Here is a 15062-nt window from a genome sequence, read left to right as displayed (position 1 = left end):
TGACTTTGGACCAAGCACCAGGAGACTCTGAGTTCTAGTCCCACCTTAGGCATGAAGCCTAACTGGGTGACTTTGGACCAATCACCAGGAGACTCTGAGTTCTAGTCCCACCTTAGGCATGAAGCCTAACTGGGTGACTTTGGACCAAGCACCAGGAGACTCTGAGTTCTAGTCCCACCTTAGGCATGAAGCCTAACTGGGTGACTTTGGACCAAGCACCAGGAGACTCTGAGTTCTAGTCCCACCTTAGGCATGAAGCCTAACTGGGTGACTTTGGACCAAGCACCAGGAGTTCTAGTGCCGTCTTGCGCATGAAAGCTAACTGGGTGACTTTGGACCAATCACCAGGAGACTCAGAATTCTAGTCCTGTCTTATGCGTGAAAGCTAACTGGGTGACTTTGGACCAATCACCAGGAGATTATGAGTTCTAGTGCTATCTTGCGCATGAAAGCTAACTGGGTGACTTTGGACCAATTCCTCTTTCAGCCCAGCCCACCACAGAGGAGAATAGGAGACAGTTTGCCACCTTTGGTTTATATGAAACAAAGGAGGGATAAAAATCTAATGTTAAAGAAAAAAACAACAACAACCCATATGCATACAGCCACACCGTGGCTGTGCCACTTTTTACCTGAACACTTCTCCTTTTCCATCATTTTGTACAGGTAGTCCTCAAGTTATGGCCATTCCATTCAGCAGCCGTTTGAAGTTACGAATGATACTTAATACTTGTGATCAAGATTTGGGCATTTGGCAGCCCCCCCCCCCTCCCTGCACTTACGACTGCTGGGGAGCTTCAGCCCGCATCTTTGCCCTTTCTCTGGACTGCACAGTGGCACTCCTCTGTGGCAACTCAGGGGCTGAAGTAGAGGCCTTCAGCAATCTCAGCTGGCCACCACTTTTCCCGGGCCTCTGCTTTAGTTATGCTGCCACCACTGCCAAGGAGCTACTTCAAGCTCCGTACTGTGGCCAGTCTCCCAGGGTAGCAGTGCAAGACTCCAGCCAACCCCACTGCCCTGGCCTCCACTCGCTTTGCTGTCCTGTGCTTTGCTTTGCTCTGCTCAACCTGCTGGCCTTGCCACCTTGCGCTCTACTGCCCGGCCAGCCTGCCACACTCTGCTTTCTGGCCGTCTGGCCTGCCAACTCCCCACCCCCATCTGCAACTGACCTTTGCTAACTTCTTCGCATCTTCCCGAGGCTTCTTGGTCTGTTGAAATAGCATGCGCTGTTCTCCAGATTGCTTTGCCTTGGCACGACCTTCTGGTGAGGCTTTAAAAGGCCCGAGAATTTCTTTGCACGGCTTTGCAAGAACAGCGTGCTATTTGGGGAATGGTGTGCGCTATTTGGAGAACAGCACAAGTGTGCAGGCTGGGGAATTGCGAGACTTCAAACCCGCACATTTTAAAAGTTGACAATTTAATTAATTAAATTTAATTTATTAATATTTCTATACCGCCCTTCTCCCGAAGGACTCAGGGCGTTGTACAGGGCAAGAATAAAAGTGTGGAAAACCCCGATATAAACTGTCCTAATGACTCTAGGAACAGAACTTATCTGTATTAGATGGTGTAGGTAAGCAGTCGTATAAAGGAACAAGAGTAACCAAGCACACACAAAAAAAATGGGATGTAAGTTTTCCCCATATTGAAGTAGCACAAAAAATTCAGTTTATGGTATATACACGTGCCTCATATACGCATGCCATGATTTCTGAAGGCAAGCTGTTCCAATAACCGGTGGAACAGCTTTCCTTCAGAAATCGTGGGCACTCCATCATTGGAGGTTTTTAAGAAAAGACTAGACCAGGGGTAGGCAACCTGGGCTCTTTTATGACTCGTGGACTTCAACTCCCAGAATTCCTGAGCCAGCCATGCTGAGGAGAAATGGAGAAGTTTCCATACTGAGCCATGCTGGCTGAGGAATTCTGGGAGTTGAAGTCCACGAGTTCTAAAAGAGCCAAGGTTGCCTACCCCTGGACTAGACAGTCAATTGTCTGAAATTGTATAGGTTCTCCTGCTTGAGCAGGGGGCTGGACTAGAAGACCTCCAAGATCCCTTCCAGCTCTATTCTGTTCTAGTCTAGTCTAGTCCAGTCCAGTCCAGTCTATTCTATATGCACAGAAGTACTTGATGCTTTCCATTACTGTATTGATTACAGGAAAAAACCCAGGTTCCTGTAATATGTTTCAGTAAGTCTCACTTTATTTATACAGGCTTTGATTCCGATAATTCTTCAGGAGAATTTTCAGAAGCAGTTCACAAAGTTGAGGTGGATGATCACCAGAGTCACAGGACTGGAAAGCACAATGGCGATGGGCCAGTACAAGAGAATGGAATCAAGAAACACAGGTATTTTCTCTGGAACTGACCAAGCAGTACTCACATTAGTAAAATAATTGCTTTGGTTGGGATTTTTTTACTGAGAAGAATTTGTTTTGAGAGCGAGCAGTGTGTAGACTTCGTACCTGTGTACGAAGAACTATATATTTTTTTGCTTTTTAACTCTTTTAACCCTTAAAAATTATCAGAATGATGTGTAAACTGCAGTGAGTGAAATTGGGGGGGGTTTTTTTCCCAACAGCCATTGTTGATTTTGAAGTTCATTGGCAAAATGGGAAGTGAGAATGCAACACTTCGACAATTATGTTCCACAAAGAAACTGAAAAATACAGCGGTACCTCAGTACCCATCGGTAATTCATTCTGGAAGACGTGGTGAATTCTAAAACCGACCAGTATCTAGAAAAATCATGAGACTTACCACGTGATCCACTATTTCGGCTGGAAGAAATAGTGAGTTATGGGTCACTGAATTCAATGAGTTTTGAAGCAGTCGAGTGCCAAAGTCTGTCTGTAAGTCCTTCATCTTTGGGGCTGGGGTTAGGGTTAAATAAAGTATTTATTTTAATTGCTTAGTTGTAAGAGGGAGCTTTTCATTCCAGAATGATCTAAAATAGCGTTTGTGAACTTTGGCAAATTTAAGATGACTGCCTCCAATTCCCAGAATCCTCCAGCTAGCCATGTTGACTGTGGGATTCAAGGGGTTGGAGTCCAGCCATCTTAAACTTGCCAAGGTTGAAAAACATTGATCTAAAATAATGTTTAACTTTATTTGGTCCTTGTAGGAGGAGTCATGTTAGATTTCCTCCCATTTAGTTTTTATTCAAAAAGTGAACTAGTTCGGTTTATTAGGTGATTTGTGTAAAAAAAACGTTTTCTTGGCAGAAATCTCATTGTTCTGAATAGGGTTTGTACCAAATAATATTTACGTTTTCAAATTTCAGAAATGGGCTGCCGTTGTGTGTAAGAATACACATAGTTTTGCACATGCCACATCCATCGAGGCAGGATAATGCTCATATACGTTCATAATACTGCAAAGATCCAGGCAAAGGTGTTGGAAGAATCTTGGAAAAATTACTGAAAATATTGCTTTTATGGTGGTACCTCTCATTTTAAAGTTGTTCATCTGCAGGATTGAAGAAATCCGGAAAACAGCTTTGCAGAATAATAAATTTATGGAAAGCGAGGGGACTCTAGTATTAATATCTTGATTTATTCTTCCTGCAGAACATCCTTACCTGCCCCGATGTTTACTAGGAGTGATTTCAGTGTCTGGAGTATCTTAAAAAAATGCATTGGATTGGTAAGTTACAATGGTATACTAGTATGGTTTCCTTGGCGTGTTTGATAAATGCAGTGTGGACGGAGTAATGTAAATACTGGTGAATACATACAGAAGACAAATAAGGTTCCCTTGTTTCCTGATGGCCAACTGACGATCCGTTACGGTGTTTCTCAACCTCAGCAACTTTAAGATGGATGTATTTCAGCTTCTAGAATGGCATATAGCTGGCTGGGGATTTCTGGGCGTTGAAGTCCGTCTTAAAGGTGGCTGAGGTTAAGAAACAGGCTGCAGTACATTTGAAATATAGTATGTGTAAGGCGGATAGGTGCATACGTTGAGCAGAATGGATAGATTAAGAAATAAAAATAGCCAAACAGCAATATAGCTAGCTGTTCAAAGACTTATATTGAAGGGGGGGGGGAAAGGCAGCATAATGTGTTGTGGCAGCTGAAATAGCATCCCTTCGCATTATGTTTTTTGTTTGTCTGATGTTTAAGTAGCAGCAAGCTGTAAGGCAGATCTCTGGAGCTGATGTCTATTAATTGACAGTCGTTTAAAATTTGCTTGTGAAATCACAGTTTTGTTATTTTTCCCCCCTCCCCTTGCTACTATTTAGGAGCTGTCAAAAATTACTATGCCCATTGCCTTCAATGAACCCCTGAGCTTCCTTCAGCGAATAACAGAATATATGGAGCACACATACCTCATTAATAAAGCAAACTGTCATTCTAACCCTCTAGAAAGAATGCAGGTAAAATTTTTCATATTTTTATGGCTGCACTAAGACTTTCTCTTTTATAATATATTTATATTTATTTGATTTATATACCGCCCTTCTCCCGAAGGACTCAGGGCAGTGTACAGGGCAATAAATATCAAAAATACAAAAGTTAAAAAAAAATTGTGTCTGATGCAATAAATTAATTAAAATCAATATTAAAACCCCAAACCCATCAGACCAGGCCAGCTTGTTCGAATAAATAAGTTTTTAGATCACGGCGGAAGGAGCGAAGGTCGGGAGCCATCCGGAGCTCAACCGGTAAGCGGTAATGGATACTTAATATCATATAATAAGGATCTTCTAAAGGTAGGGGTGCTATACACACACACACACACACACATGTGTGCATATATATGTATGTGTATGTGTATATATATGTGTGTGTGTGTGTGTGTGTGTGTGTATAATCAAAAGCTCACAACCAAGACTACAGGCTAGCTGGTGACTCTAGGTCAGGGGTGTCAAACTCAACTTCATTGAGGGCCGCATCAGCATTGCAGTTGCCCTCAGGGGGCCGGGTGTGTGTGGCCTGGATGGGCGTGGCCTACTGGGTGGGCGTGGCTAAAGTGCGTATGACCTACTGGGTGGGCATGGCCAGCTCTACATCGTTTGCATCAAGGGTGCCTATGGGGGCCTGGGCAGGAGTGGGACAGATCTGAGGGTCTCTGGCAGGAGGAGGGTCTTTGGGCCAGGGCCAAGGCAGTGGGGGCCGTTCCCTCACTGTTTCCAGGATGGCTTCGCGGGCCGGATCTGGCCCACGGGCCTTGTGTTTGACATGTCTGCTCTAGATATTTTGTAGCTCTATACAGCCTCTTCCAGTGTAAAGGAGGGGTTCAGGGCAGGAGAACCAGTTAGAAGTTTCCTTATCTGCAATCAGTACCTGGCCCCAGGTCCTCAGAATACCAAGGACTTATAGGACAGATTTCCTGATTGGTTTGATACTAAAATCCTCTGACCTCAGAGAGCACAGTTACTAATAGGCTGGACTTGCCTGGAAAGATTGCTATTGTCTTTGTTGTTCGTTGAAACCTGCATGTCCTGTGACTCTCAGTACCTCTGGGCAAGTCCCAACCATCAAACCAAGAAATTGCAATACAATCAATCAAACATTAAAAGGGTGATCAGCGCAATAGACCACGTGGAACGAAGCAGAAAGTGCCCATTGTTTCTTTGTTTTCAGGGCTGTTTTGCTCGGTTGTGCAATTTTACCGTTGCTGTTCCTGTGAGAATTGATTAATGATTCCTACCTCTTGGACAGAGATGTGGGTCTCCATAGCTTACTTCTATAGTTAGCTTAATTCGCGTGTAGCCAACACTGTTGTATGTATGAAATTACAAACCATGGACTTGTTGTTGGTGCAGTGTTGGATTGTGGAAAATGGCATCACGTATTCCAAAACCACTAAGGTTTAGTCACCCTGCTTAGAGTGGAAAAACTGGAGCCATTTTGTCAGAGTTTAGGCCAGGGGAAGGGGGTTAGAAATGCAGAGAAATGAGCACTCAAGAATAGATAATAATAGCTTAACTGCCTGTCCTGGAAGAAATTGTTTCATTGGGGGGGGGGGGGGAGATACAGGTAGTCTTCGACTTGACAGCCATGATAGAACCCAAAATTTCTGTTGCTAAGTGAGACAGTTTTTAAGTGAGTTTTGCACCCGTTTTATGGCCTTCCTTGCCACAGTTGTGATGCGGATCACTGCAGTTGTTAGTAACGTTGTGGTTAAGTGAATCTGGCTTCCTCGTTGACTTTGCTTGCCAGAAGGTGGCTAAAGGTGATCACGTGACCCCGGGACGCTGCAACCGTCCTAAATATGAGTCAAGTGTCTGGATTTTGATCATGTGACCATGGGCCTTCTGCAACAGTCGTAAGTGTAAAAACGGTCCGAAGTCAATGTTTTCCCAGTGCTGCTGTAACTTTGAACGATCACTAAACGAACTGCTGTAAGTCAACAACTCCCTGCATTTCTATCCAGATACTTGCAACTCAGTTAGGGGGAATGGGAAGATGGAGATCCAAAGAAGGGGTTTATTTATTTTTATTTATTTTTTAATTTTAATTCCATTTATATCCCGCCCTTCTCCGAAGACTCAGGGCGGCTTACAAGCTTAGCAGTAGCCTTCATTCTATGTATATGCCTGCTTATTAGGGCTTTCACACACCCCCAAGCGGCATTATTACAAAGTCAGCTTAATTGCCCCCAACAATCTGGGTCCTCATTTTACCTACCTCGGAAGGATGGAAGGCTGAGTCAACCTTGAGCCTGGTGGGATGCGAACCTGCACTAATTGCAGGCAGCTGGTGTTACTTAAGGAGGCATTAGCCCACTGCTCCACCAAGGATTAATGCAGGGGTTGGATTCAAATAGGTGAACAACCGGTTCTCTGTGTGGATGCCGCTTCCGGAAGTCTATTCTGGGCCTGTGCAATAAAATAACTACTGGTTCTGCCGAAGTGGTGCGAACTGGTTGAATCCCACCACTAGTTTGACAGATTTACCTTATGTATTTGTGACAGCCACTCTATACGCCAACCTCTCCTACAGAGTCGATAAAGCTAGAAAATGGTAGGATTATAAATCAGATAGGTAACGCAACCAGGGAAGCTAATTCTACTTTACTGTAAGACTACATTAACAGAATCTTGGAAGTCTGAAAATACAAAGAGCCCCACTTTACAGCCTGATCATTTATGGCGGGCCCTTCCCAAGTTTTTTCCTCTGACCGTTAAGCAACTGTGGGCTCCCCTCCTCTTATCTAATCATTCCCTAAGTCATTCTCGCACACTGTTGTATCACTCACAAGAAAACATTGACTCACTGAGATGCCGTTTTCAAAAATGCAAAGTCCATGTTGGAGATCATTAGAAGAGGAATTAATTGATCCCGCAGCCACACTTGGAACAGTAATTAGAATGCTTCTCATGAACTAAATATTTAAGAGATGGAAAAAAAAGTATCAGAAAGGGCAATTAAATTATACACGGTCAGGGTTTCTCTGAACGAAATAATTGCTTTGGATTTTTGGTATAGAAGGAACTAAAAAAATGATGGAGGCACATTAAGGATGGGATAGGGAATTTTGAAAAAAACAAACCAGGGTCCTGTTTATGGATCTGAATGGTGGAAATGCCTATTTAGGTAGTCCTCAACTTACCACCATTTGTTTAGTGACTGTTTGAAGTTACAGTGGCACTGAAAAAAGTGACATGATCATTATTCTAGAGCAGACATGTCAAACTCACGACGACACATGACGTCGTGCAACGTATCGGAGCATTTTTTGCCATTGCCGGCAATGGGGTGGGCGTGGTCTCCTGATGACACGGCCGGCCCGCGGGTGGCAGTTTGACACCCCTGTTCTAGAGGAGGTGACAGTAGGAATCTGCCTAAATCAGCCTTTTTATGAATGGAGGAGCTCTTCCCCCAGCAATCATTTTGTGAGTGCGCCTATCACTTAGCATTAAGTGTGCCCACAGTGTGTTTATTAATATTTTCAGTGTGCCGGTCACTCCCAAAATGTGGGGAAAACTGGATAGCAGCATTTGAAAATATGTTGTTTCATTAACAATTAAGAATGCAAGTTGGATTATTTTCTGTTTTGTGGGAGAAACTCTTACCCATAATGCATCTTGCAGGCTGTTGCTGCTTTTGCCGTGTCTGCTGTCGCCGCTCAGTGGGAGAGAACAGGCAAACCGTTTAACCCTCTCCTTGGAGAAACATATGAATTAGTCAGGTAGGGCTACAGTCTTAATTTCATTTTGGAATGTGCCATATATGTCCACGGCTGCTGGTCCAAAATAATGTTTCCAGTTTGGATTTTTGTGAATATAAATATTTAAGGTAATAGCCAGATGCCTGGCATAGGCTAATCCTACGCAACATAATGCCTTCCAGATCTTTCGAGATCATCCCTTGTAGAATTTTTAGCTGGGAATGGCCACATCATGGCAGGTAAATATTGTGAAAATTTCACTCTGCTGCTTCTATGGCAGATCAGGTTAGGAATAAAAAGTTTTGAACCTGAAGAAGCAAAATGGAATTGACCCACAAGGGGTGAAAACCAGGGAGAACTGGAAGGGTTCTCTAGGGTGGTCCCCACTTGATAGAGTAGCCTACCTCCAGGTTTTTATTGGTAACAAGCAGCCTTTCATATAGCCAATGTCAAGAATGAAACTTTGACAGCTACATGCCTCTTTGTTTCAACTTGCCATTAGCCTAAGGGGGAAGAGGTGTTGCTTTAGAATGGGTTAGATGGAGAAACAAAACCTCTATGATTGCGCTGAAAACCATGAGAGCCTGAAACCTTTTCAAGGACACCGCAGCAGGTGTGCAGAGGAAGCAGACAGTTCCCATAACAAAGTGAAATTGTTTACATGGACTACATGAGAGTGGGGGGGGGGGTTGGCTGGGGAAATTGTTTAATTCTATGAACTGGTATCTGGAACCTCAAAACTACCACGCACTGGTATTTAATAAAAAGTAAGATTTTCAGAAAGGGACGCGGTGGCTCAGTGGGTTAGGACGCTGAGCTTGTCGATCAGAGGGTCGGCAGATTGGCGGGTCAAATCCCGAGTGCCACGTAACAGAGTGAGCGCCTGTTACTCGTCCCAGCTTCTGCCAACCTAGCAGTTCGAAAGCACATAAAAATGCAAGTAGAAAAATAGGGACCACTACAGTGGGAAGGTAACAGCGTTCCGTGCACCTTTGGCATCTAGTCATGCCGGCCACATGATCACGGAGACGTCCTCGGACAAGCGCTGGCTCTTCGGCTTTGAAACGGAGATGAGCACCGTCCCCTAGAGTTGGAAACGACTAGCACGCATGTGCGGGGGCATCTTTACATTTAAGATTTTCAGAAACCTGGAGTTTTATTTGGATTCTCAAGCTGGATGTCGACAGCCAAGAGGGACTTGTTCTGGTTTTGAGCATTGAAGTTGCCCAGTGCATATTGGTGCTCTTATATTTCTGCTGTTAGAATATTTGTAGCTCAAGGTTGAACTGTGGGGTCCTTTTTGCTTTCTGAGTTTGGTTGTTTTTCTTGCAGACATTTCATTACCAAACTAGGTAACCTCATCAGTGCAGCAAAGGCAGTAGTTATAATTGATTTTGGCAATATAGTAATGAAACGAAAAAGAAGGTTAAGCAAGCTGTTACAAGAGATAGACAAATGTTTGATTACAATAATCTGAAGTTTTTCTTTTCAGTAACCGATTTATACTGATGATCACTTTTTCCTTGTTTCTAGGGATGATCTAGGTTTTAGATTTATTTCTGAACAGGTCAGTCACCATCCACCTGTCAGCGCATTTTACTCCGAAGGCTTAAACCAGGACTTTGTTTTTCACGGCTCAATTTATCCAAAATTGAAGTTTTGGGGGAAGAGCGTAGAAGCAGAACCGCGGGGAATCATAACATTGGAACTGATAAAGTAAGTATATCTCTTCTTTCTTGTCTAGGTATTTCCTTTTAATAGCTATCTCTACCAAGGAATTTTCATGTATTGATCTTTTTTCTAGATTGTGTTTGCATATGAGGTCTTAAGTTTCTATAACTCAAAGTTTCTAGAACTCAGATGCCGAAAATATGGTATTAAGCACAGGTCCAAATTATAGTGCAAAAATATCAATATTAATATAAGAGAAAATTTGTAGCTCAGGGATAAACTGTGGGTTCTTTGGTGTTCCCTAAAGCTGGTGGTTCTCTTACATATTTTTCATTACCATACTAGATAACATCATCAGTGCACTGCATCCCATTGATGAATGACGCTTTATATGGCTGCTGTTAGTTTATATGTACTAATCAGTTAATTTTTGGCTGATAAATGCTAGTCTATTTAAAATGAAATCTAAATTGTTGCTGTAAGACTTGGTGAGAGCCACACAGTAATAATTACACCTGCTCTGTGACTTTGCATAATATTTTTAGGAAAGTTTAAATTACTTTATTCTGTTGTTGCATAACTGTCATCAATACAAGTAGTCCTCAACTTATGACCAGTCACTTAGTGACAGTTCAGTGTTACAACATAGGTACTGGAGGAACTACTTACAACCTGGATTTGAATTTCTGATGGTTATGCTCCCATCGCAACTTACGACAGATGTGTGGGTCCTATTACTGTCATAGGTCAAGGAGTATCAGTACCTAATGTTTTATTTGGTGGCTTTGTTCTGGACAGCTATAACTCTGTATGCTTGTGTGAGGGGGGGGAAGGGGGGGAGGGAGAGACTATATTAGTAGTCGTGCTTGCTTTAACACATTATAGAGCGGGGTGGGGAATGATGGCCCTTTTATGACTTGTGGATCTCAATTCCCAGAATTCCTGAGCCAGCCATGCTGGCTCAGGAATTCTGGGAGTTGAGGTCCACAAGTCATAAAGGTCCACAAAGCCATAATTCCTCACCTCTGTCATAGAGCTTAAATTAAGATGATACTTGCTTACTGACAAACTTGCTGACTAACAGGTTACTTTGCATGATCAGTGAGAACAGGAATGAAAGTGATTACTGATCATGCAAAGTTATCTGTTAGTCAGCAAGTTTATCAGTAAGCAAGTATAATCTGTATAAAAAGCAGTGAAGCTGTTGCAATGCGTGCATTTTTCATTTGATGCCAAAGAAAGTCAGGATTATCCTTTCAAACCAAAAGCAATGAGATTCATAGCCAATGGAAATTCATCTCTTCATGCAACACATCATTATCCTAGAATTTATAGAGATTAAATGTGATCTGTAAAAATTTACATGATTTTAAAAGGGAACCAAATATATTCTTGGAGGACTGGCTGTTAATGGGCTAGGGCAGAGGTCCTATATCTGGACCGGTTCCATGGAGAAAGGTGTTTCCGCGGACCGGAGGGGGTGTGGTTTTGTGTGCTGCCTGCATCCTGCAGATGGGGCTTTGCTTGTTTGTGTGGACCAGTTGCTGGCATGCCACAGCCCATTACTGGTCCACGGACCGGGGTTGGGGACCCCTGGGCTAGAGGGATCTTGATGGCTGTTTGCTGTCTTTGAAATAACATGCAGTGAGTTAGGGAGCAACAGTAGAGACAGATTAATATGATTGATTGATTGTCTGATATCCTACTTGGTTTATTCTCTTATGTATATTTGCATGTTTCTGAACTGATTGGCTACTCAAAATGAAGGCAAATGAATGATAGGCTACTGTATGCCATAGGATTAGGTGGGCCCTTAGCTTAAACCAAACAGGGATCTTCATATGTTCTTATTTAACAACAACAACAACAACAACAAAGTTGGAAGGGACCTTGGAGGTTATCTAGTCCAACCCCCCGCTCAGGCAGGAAACCCTGTACCATTTCAGACAAATGGCTGTCCGGTCTCTTCTTAAAAACTTCCAGTGTTGGAGCATTCACCGCTTCTGGAGGCAGGTTGTTCCACTGGTTAATTGTTCTAACTGTCAGGAACTTTCTCCTTAGTTCTAGTCTGCTTCTCTCCTTGATTAGTTTCCATCCGTTGCTTCTTGTCCTGCCTTCAGGTGCTTTGGAGAATAGCTTGACTCCCTCTTCTTTGTGGCAGCCCCTGAGATATTGGAAGACCCTTATCATGTCACCCCTAGTCCTTCTCTTCATTTCTAAAGCTTAAATGGCCTATAATTACTCACCACCAGCATACTTAATGGTATGAGGATGGATTGTAATATACTGTGTTTCCCCGAAAATAAGACAAGGTTTGTTTTTTTTGTTTTTTTGCTTCCAAAAAAGGTACCAGGTCTTATTTTCAGGGTAGGGCTTATCTCACCTCCGGCACCGACAGCCCCACCCAGCCAGTCCACTTCTTCTGGGACCGAAATTCTGCAGCTGCATTCGGGCCTGCATTTTTCAGTCAGGCCTTTGCTGGAGGCCTAAGCAGCTGAGTACCGAGCTATGGATTCAATCCATAGCTTGGTGCTTGGCTGCTGAAGTCTTTCAGAACCGAATTTCGGATTGAATCCATAGCTTTGTTCTTGGCTGCACAGGCCTTCCGGAAAGTCCTGTGACTGAGAAATGCAGGCCTGGCTGTAGAAGAAGCCTCAGAAGAAGAAGTGGACCGGTGAGGAGAGGCCTGGCTGCAAGGTAAGTGGGTGTAGGGCACGTGGGGCAGCTCCATACTCTTGCCCTAGCTTGACTTTTAGCTGTGTGCCTCGCCCCAAAACTAGGGCTTATTTTTGGGGTAGGGCTTATATTAGGCCCACCCCAAAAATCAAGCTAGGACTTATTTTTGTTCTAGGCCTTACTTTCGGGAAAACACAGTATTTACATGGAGAGGGAAGGTTTTCTGATCCAGATTACACTTATTCCAGTGGAGAAAAATAAATATACGTTGCTGGTCATATTATAAACATTAGCAGGCATACAGAGAAATTAAGCCATCCGCTGTTTTGTTCATCAATTGTGAATTTGGAAGACAATATTAATTCTGGGTACCGTCCATTATTGTGCAATAAAGGAGACCAAATAAAAAGCACATTTCAAGGAATTGGCCTTCTTCATAATGGTAAAAGAATATTTGATTGTTTTTTTTAAATGCCATGTCTTCTTAAAGTGGCATTTTCTTTGTTAATTTGTTTATGTTTTTTCCTCCAGTGAGGGAACATTTGTGATTGAGGGTTTGTTTATATGGGTTATAAATGGTGGATGAGGAAAGAATGAAATATTTTAATACGAAATTTAGGCTTTGTTTCATGTAGCTGCTGATCTGTGGTAGAACAAGAAAATATTTTGCCAAATATTAAGTGGATGTTGTCAGTTCTAGGATTTTATGTTTGCTGAATTCATATCTTGAGCAAGTTTCAAAAATTTCAAGGGTGTTGGTGCTGTTAGGAATGTAAGACTTTGGTTTAGAAGCTCCAGTAAAATCACCTTTTTCTAACTACTGCTTTAGCCCAACCTGCCTCCTGTGTGAAGCTGTTACAAATCACTACCAATCTTTTCAGATTAAGTAATTTAAAACAAAAACTTTTGACATGGTACCCTTTCCTCCAATCAACTACAAAATAAATTTTTAAAGTGACATATATTATTTTCATCTTCTTCATTGTTGCTTTGTGGTTAATGTTTGTATTATGGCAGATAATACAAATAGTTTAAAAACTAGTTTATTTTCAGTTTTATTTAATAAACATATTTATTTACATAAATTTAGAGGCAGTCTGGTTAGGCCAGGCACTTTACACCAGTAAAATCGTGATTAATAAAGTAAAAAAAAAATACCCACAGAAATTTGCATCCAGAAAGCAAAATGCCAAACAAAATGAAATCTTATATATTTATTTGATCAATTTGTATAGCCATCCATCACAACAAGTGATTCTTGTCTATAAGTGCATCTTATTGTTTATTATCACTGTATTACTTCAAGATCTGGGGCAGTACAGGTTGTCCTCAACTTATGACTACAGTTGAGCCCAAACTTTCTGTTGCTAAGCAAAGCAGTTAAGTGAGTTTTGCCTCATTTTGAGAGCTTTTTTGCCATAGTTGTTAAGCAAAATACTGCAGTTCAGTGAATCATGTGGTTGTTAAATGAATGTGGCTTCCCCAGTTGACTTTGTTTGTCAGAAGCCAGCTGGGACGGTTACAAATGGTGATCATATCGCCCCAGGAAACTGCAAGTATCGTAAATACATGCCAGTTGCCAAAGCACCGGAATTTTCATCATGTGACCAAGGGGATGGTCATTAGTGTGAAACATTGTCATAAATCACCTTTTTCTATCCGTTGTAACTTTGAATGATCACTAAATGAATGGCTGTAAGTCAAGGACTAACTGTAATCAGGTTTTATGTCTCTTGTTTATATTTTTATATATTTTTATTATTTTATTTTATTTTATTTTATTATTTTATTTTATTTTCCAAGCATCTGATCAACCTTCTTTTCTTCACTTACAGACACCGAGAAGCTTACACTTGGTGTAACCCTACCTGTTGTGTACATAATGTAATTATTGGCAAGCTCTGGATAGAACAGTATGGAACAGTAGAAATTATAAATCACAGGTAAATTTTCATTTATATGACATTTGGTGTTCTGTCAAATGTAATGTATATCCACTTGAAGTTGTGTCTATCTGGTTCTGCCTGTTGGCAGAAGCAGTTTGGGATAAAGATTTGTTTCTGTGGAATTTTAATATCTCCCTTCTGTTTGTGTGGGAAGAGATGAGCCTGCGTTAAAGTATTATTATATTTCTTTCTAACACAGGGGCGGAATATGTAAGAAATTTCTGCTACCGCTGAAGCTTTTCTGCAACCTTCCTGTAGAAATTTTAAAGCTTCTCAACTCCAGTAAATTGTTTAGGAGTTGGGTGCAAACACTTTTGCAATAAAAAAGTGCTTCTAGTGCAGGCTACAATATTGTTTTTTAAATTCAGTGGGGTTTGAAATAGTGTTAAAAAAAGAAACCAGTTTAAGTTCTGCTGTCCTTTGTCACTGAGCACAGTGTTGAGCATCCATCTAGGTGTGAAGATGGCCTTGTACATGTCTGCTGTTATATTTTTGTCTCTCCCCCCCCCCCCCTTCTCTGGAAGAACTGGCCCTTTCTTCCAAATGGCGGTAAAACTGCCCGTCAGTGGTTGCGATAATCAAGAGCACAGTGATTAGCAACATTGTGAGAGAAACAGACAAACAGGAGCCTTGGTGGAGCAGTGGGCTAAT

At 42.0% G+C, this 15062-nt stretch overlaps 1 protein-coding gene across 3 annotated transcripts in view; it reads left to right on the top strand.

Annotated features, from left to right (window-relative positions):
* The window catches only part of OSBPL2 (oxysterol binding protein like 2), a 76567-nt gene that overhangs the window by 44687 nt on the left and 16818 nt on the right, over nucleotides 1–15062 (top strand). For all 3 annotated transcript variants that reach the window (XM_083360899.1, XM_083360898.1, XM_083360900.1), the window contains 6 exons: nucleotides 2214–2349; nucleotides 3570–3645; nucleotides 4244–4378; nucleotides 8042–8139; nucleotides 9652–9834; nucleotides 14301–14408. In XM_083360899.1, coding sequence (XP_083217025.1) covers nucleotides 2214–2349; nucleotides 3570–3645; nucleotides 4244–4378; nucleotides 8042–8139; nucleotides 9652–9834; nucleotides 14301–14408 — 736 coding nt within the window. The remainder of the gene's footprint in view (nucleotides 1–2213; nucleotides 2350–3569; nucleotides 3646–4243; nucleotides 4379–8041; nucleotides 8140–9651; nucleotides 9835–14300; nucleotides 14409–15062) is intronic.

The sequence above is a fragment of the Vipera ursinii genome, assembly GCF_947247035.1.
Source record: "Vipera ursinii genome assembly, chromosome: 3".
NCBI lineage: Eukaryota > Metazoa > Chordata > Lepidosauria > Squamata > Viperidae > Vipera > Vipera ursinii.
This window is presented reverse-complemented; position numbering and strand designations above follow the sequence as displayed.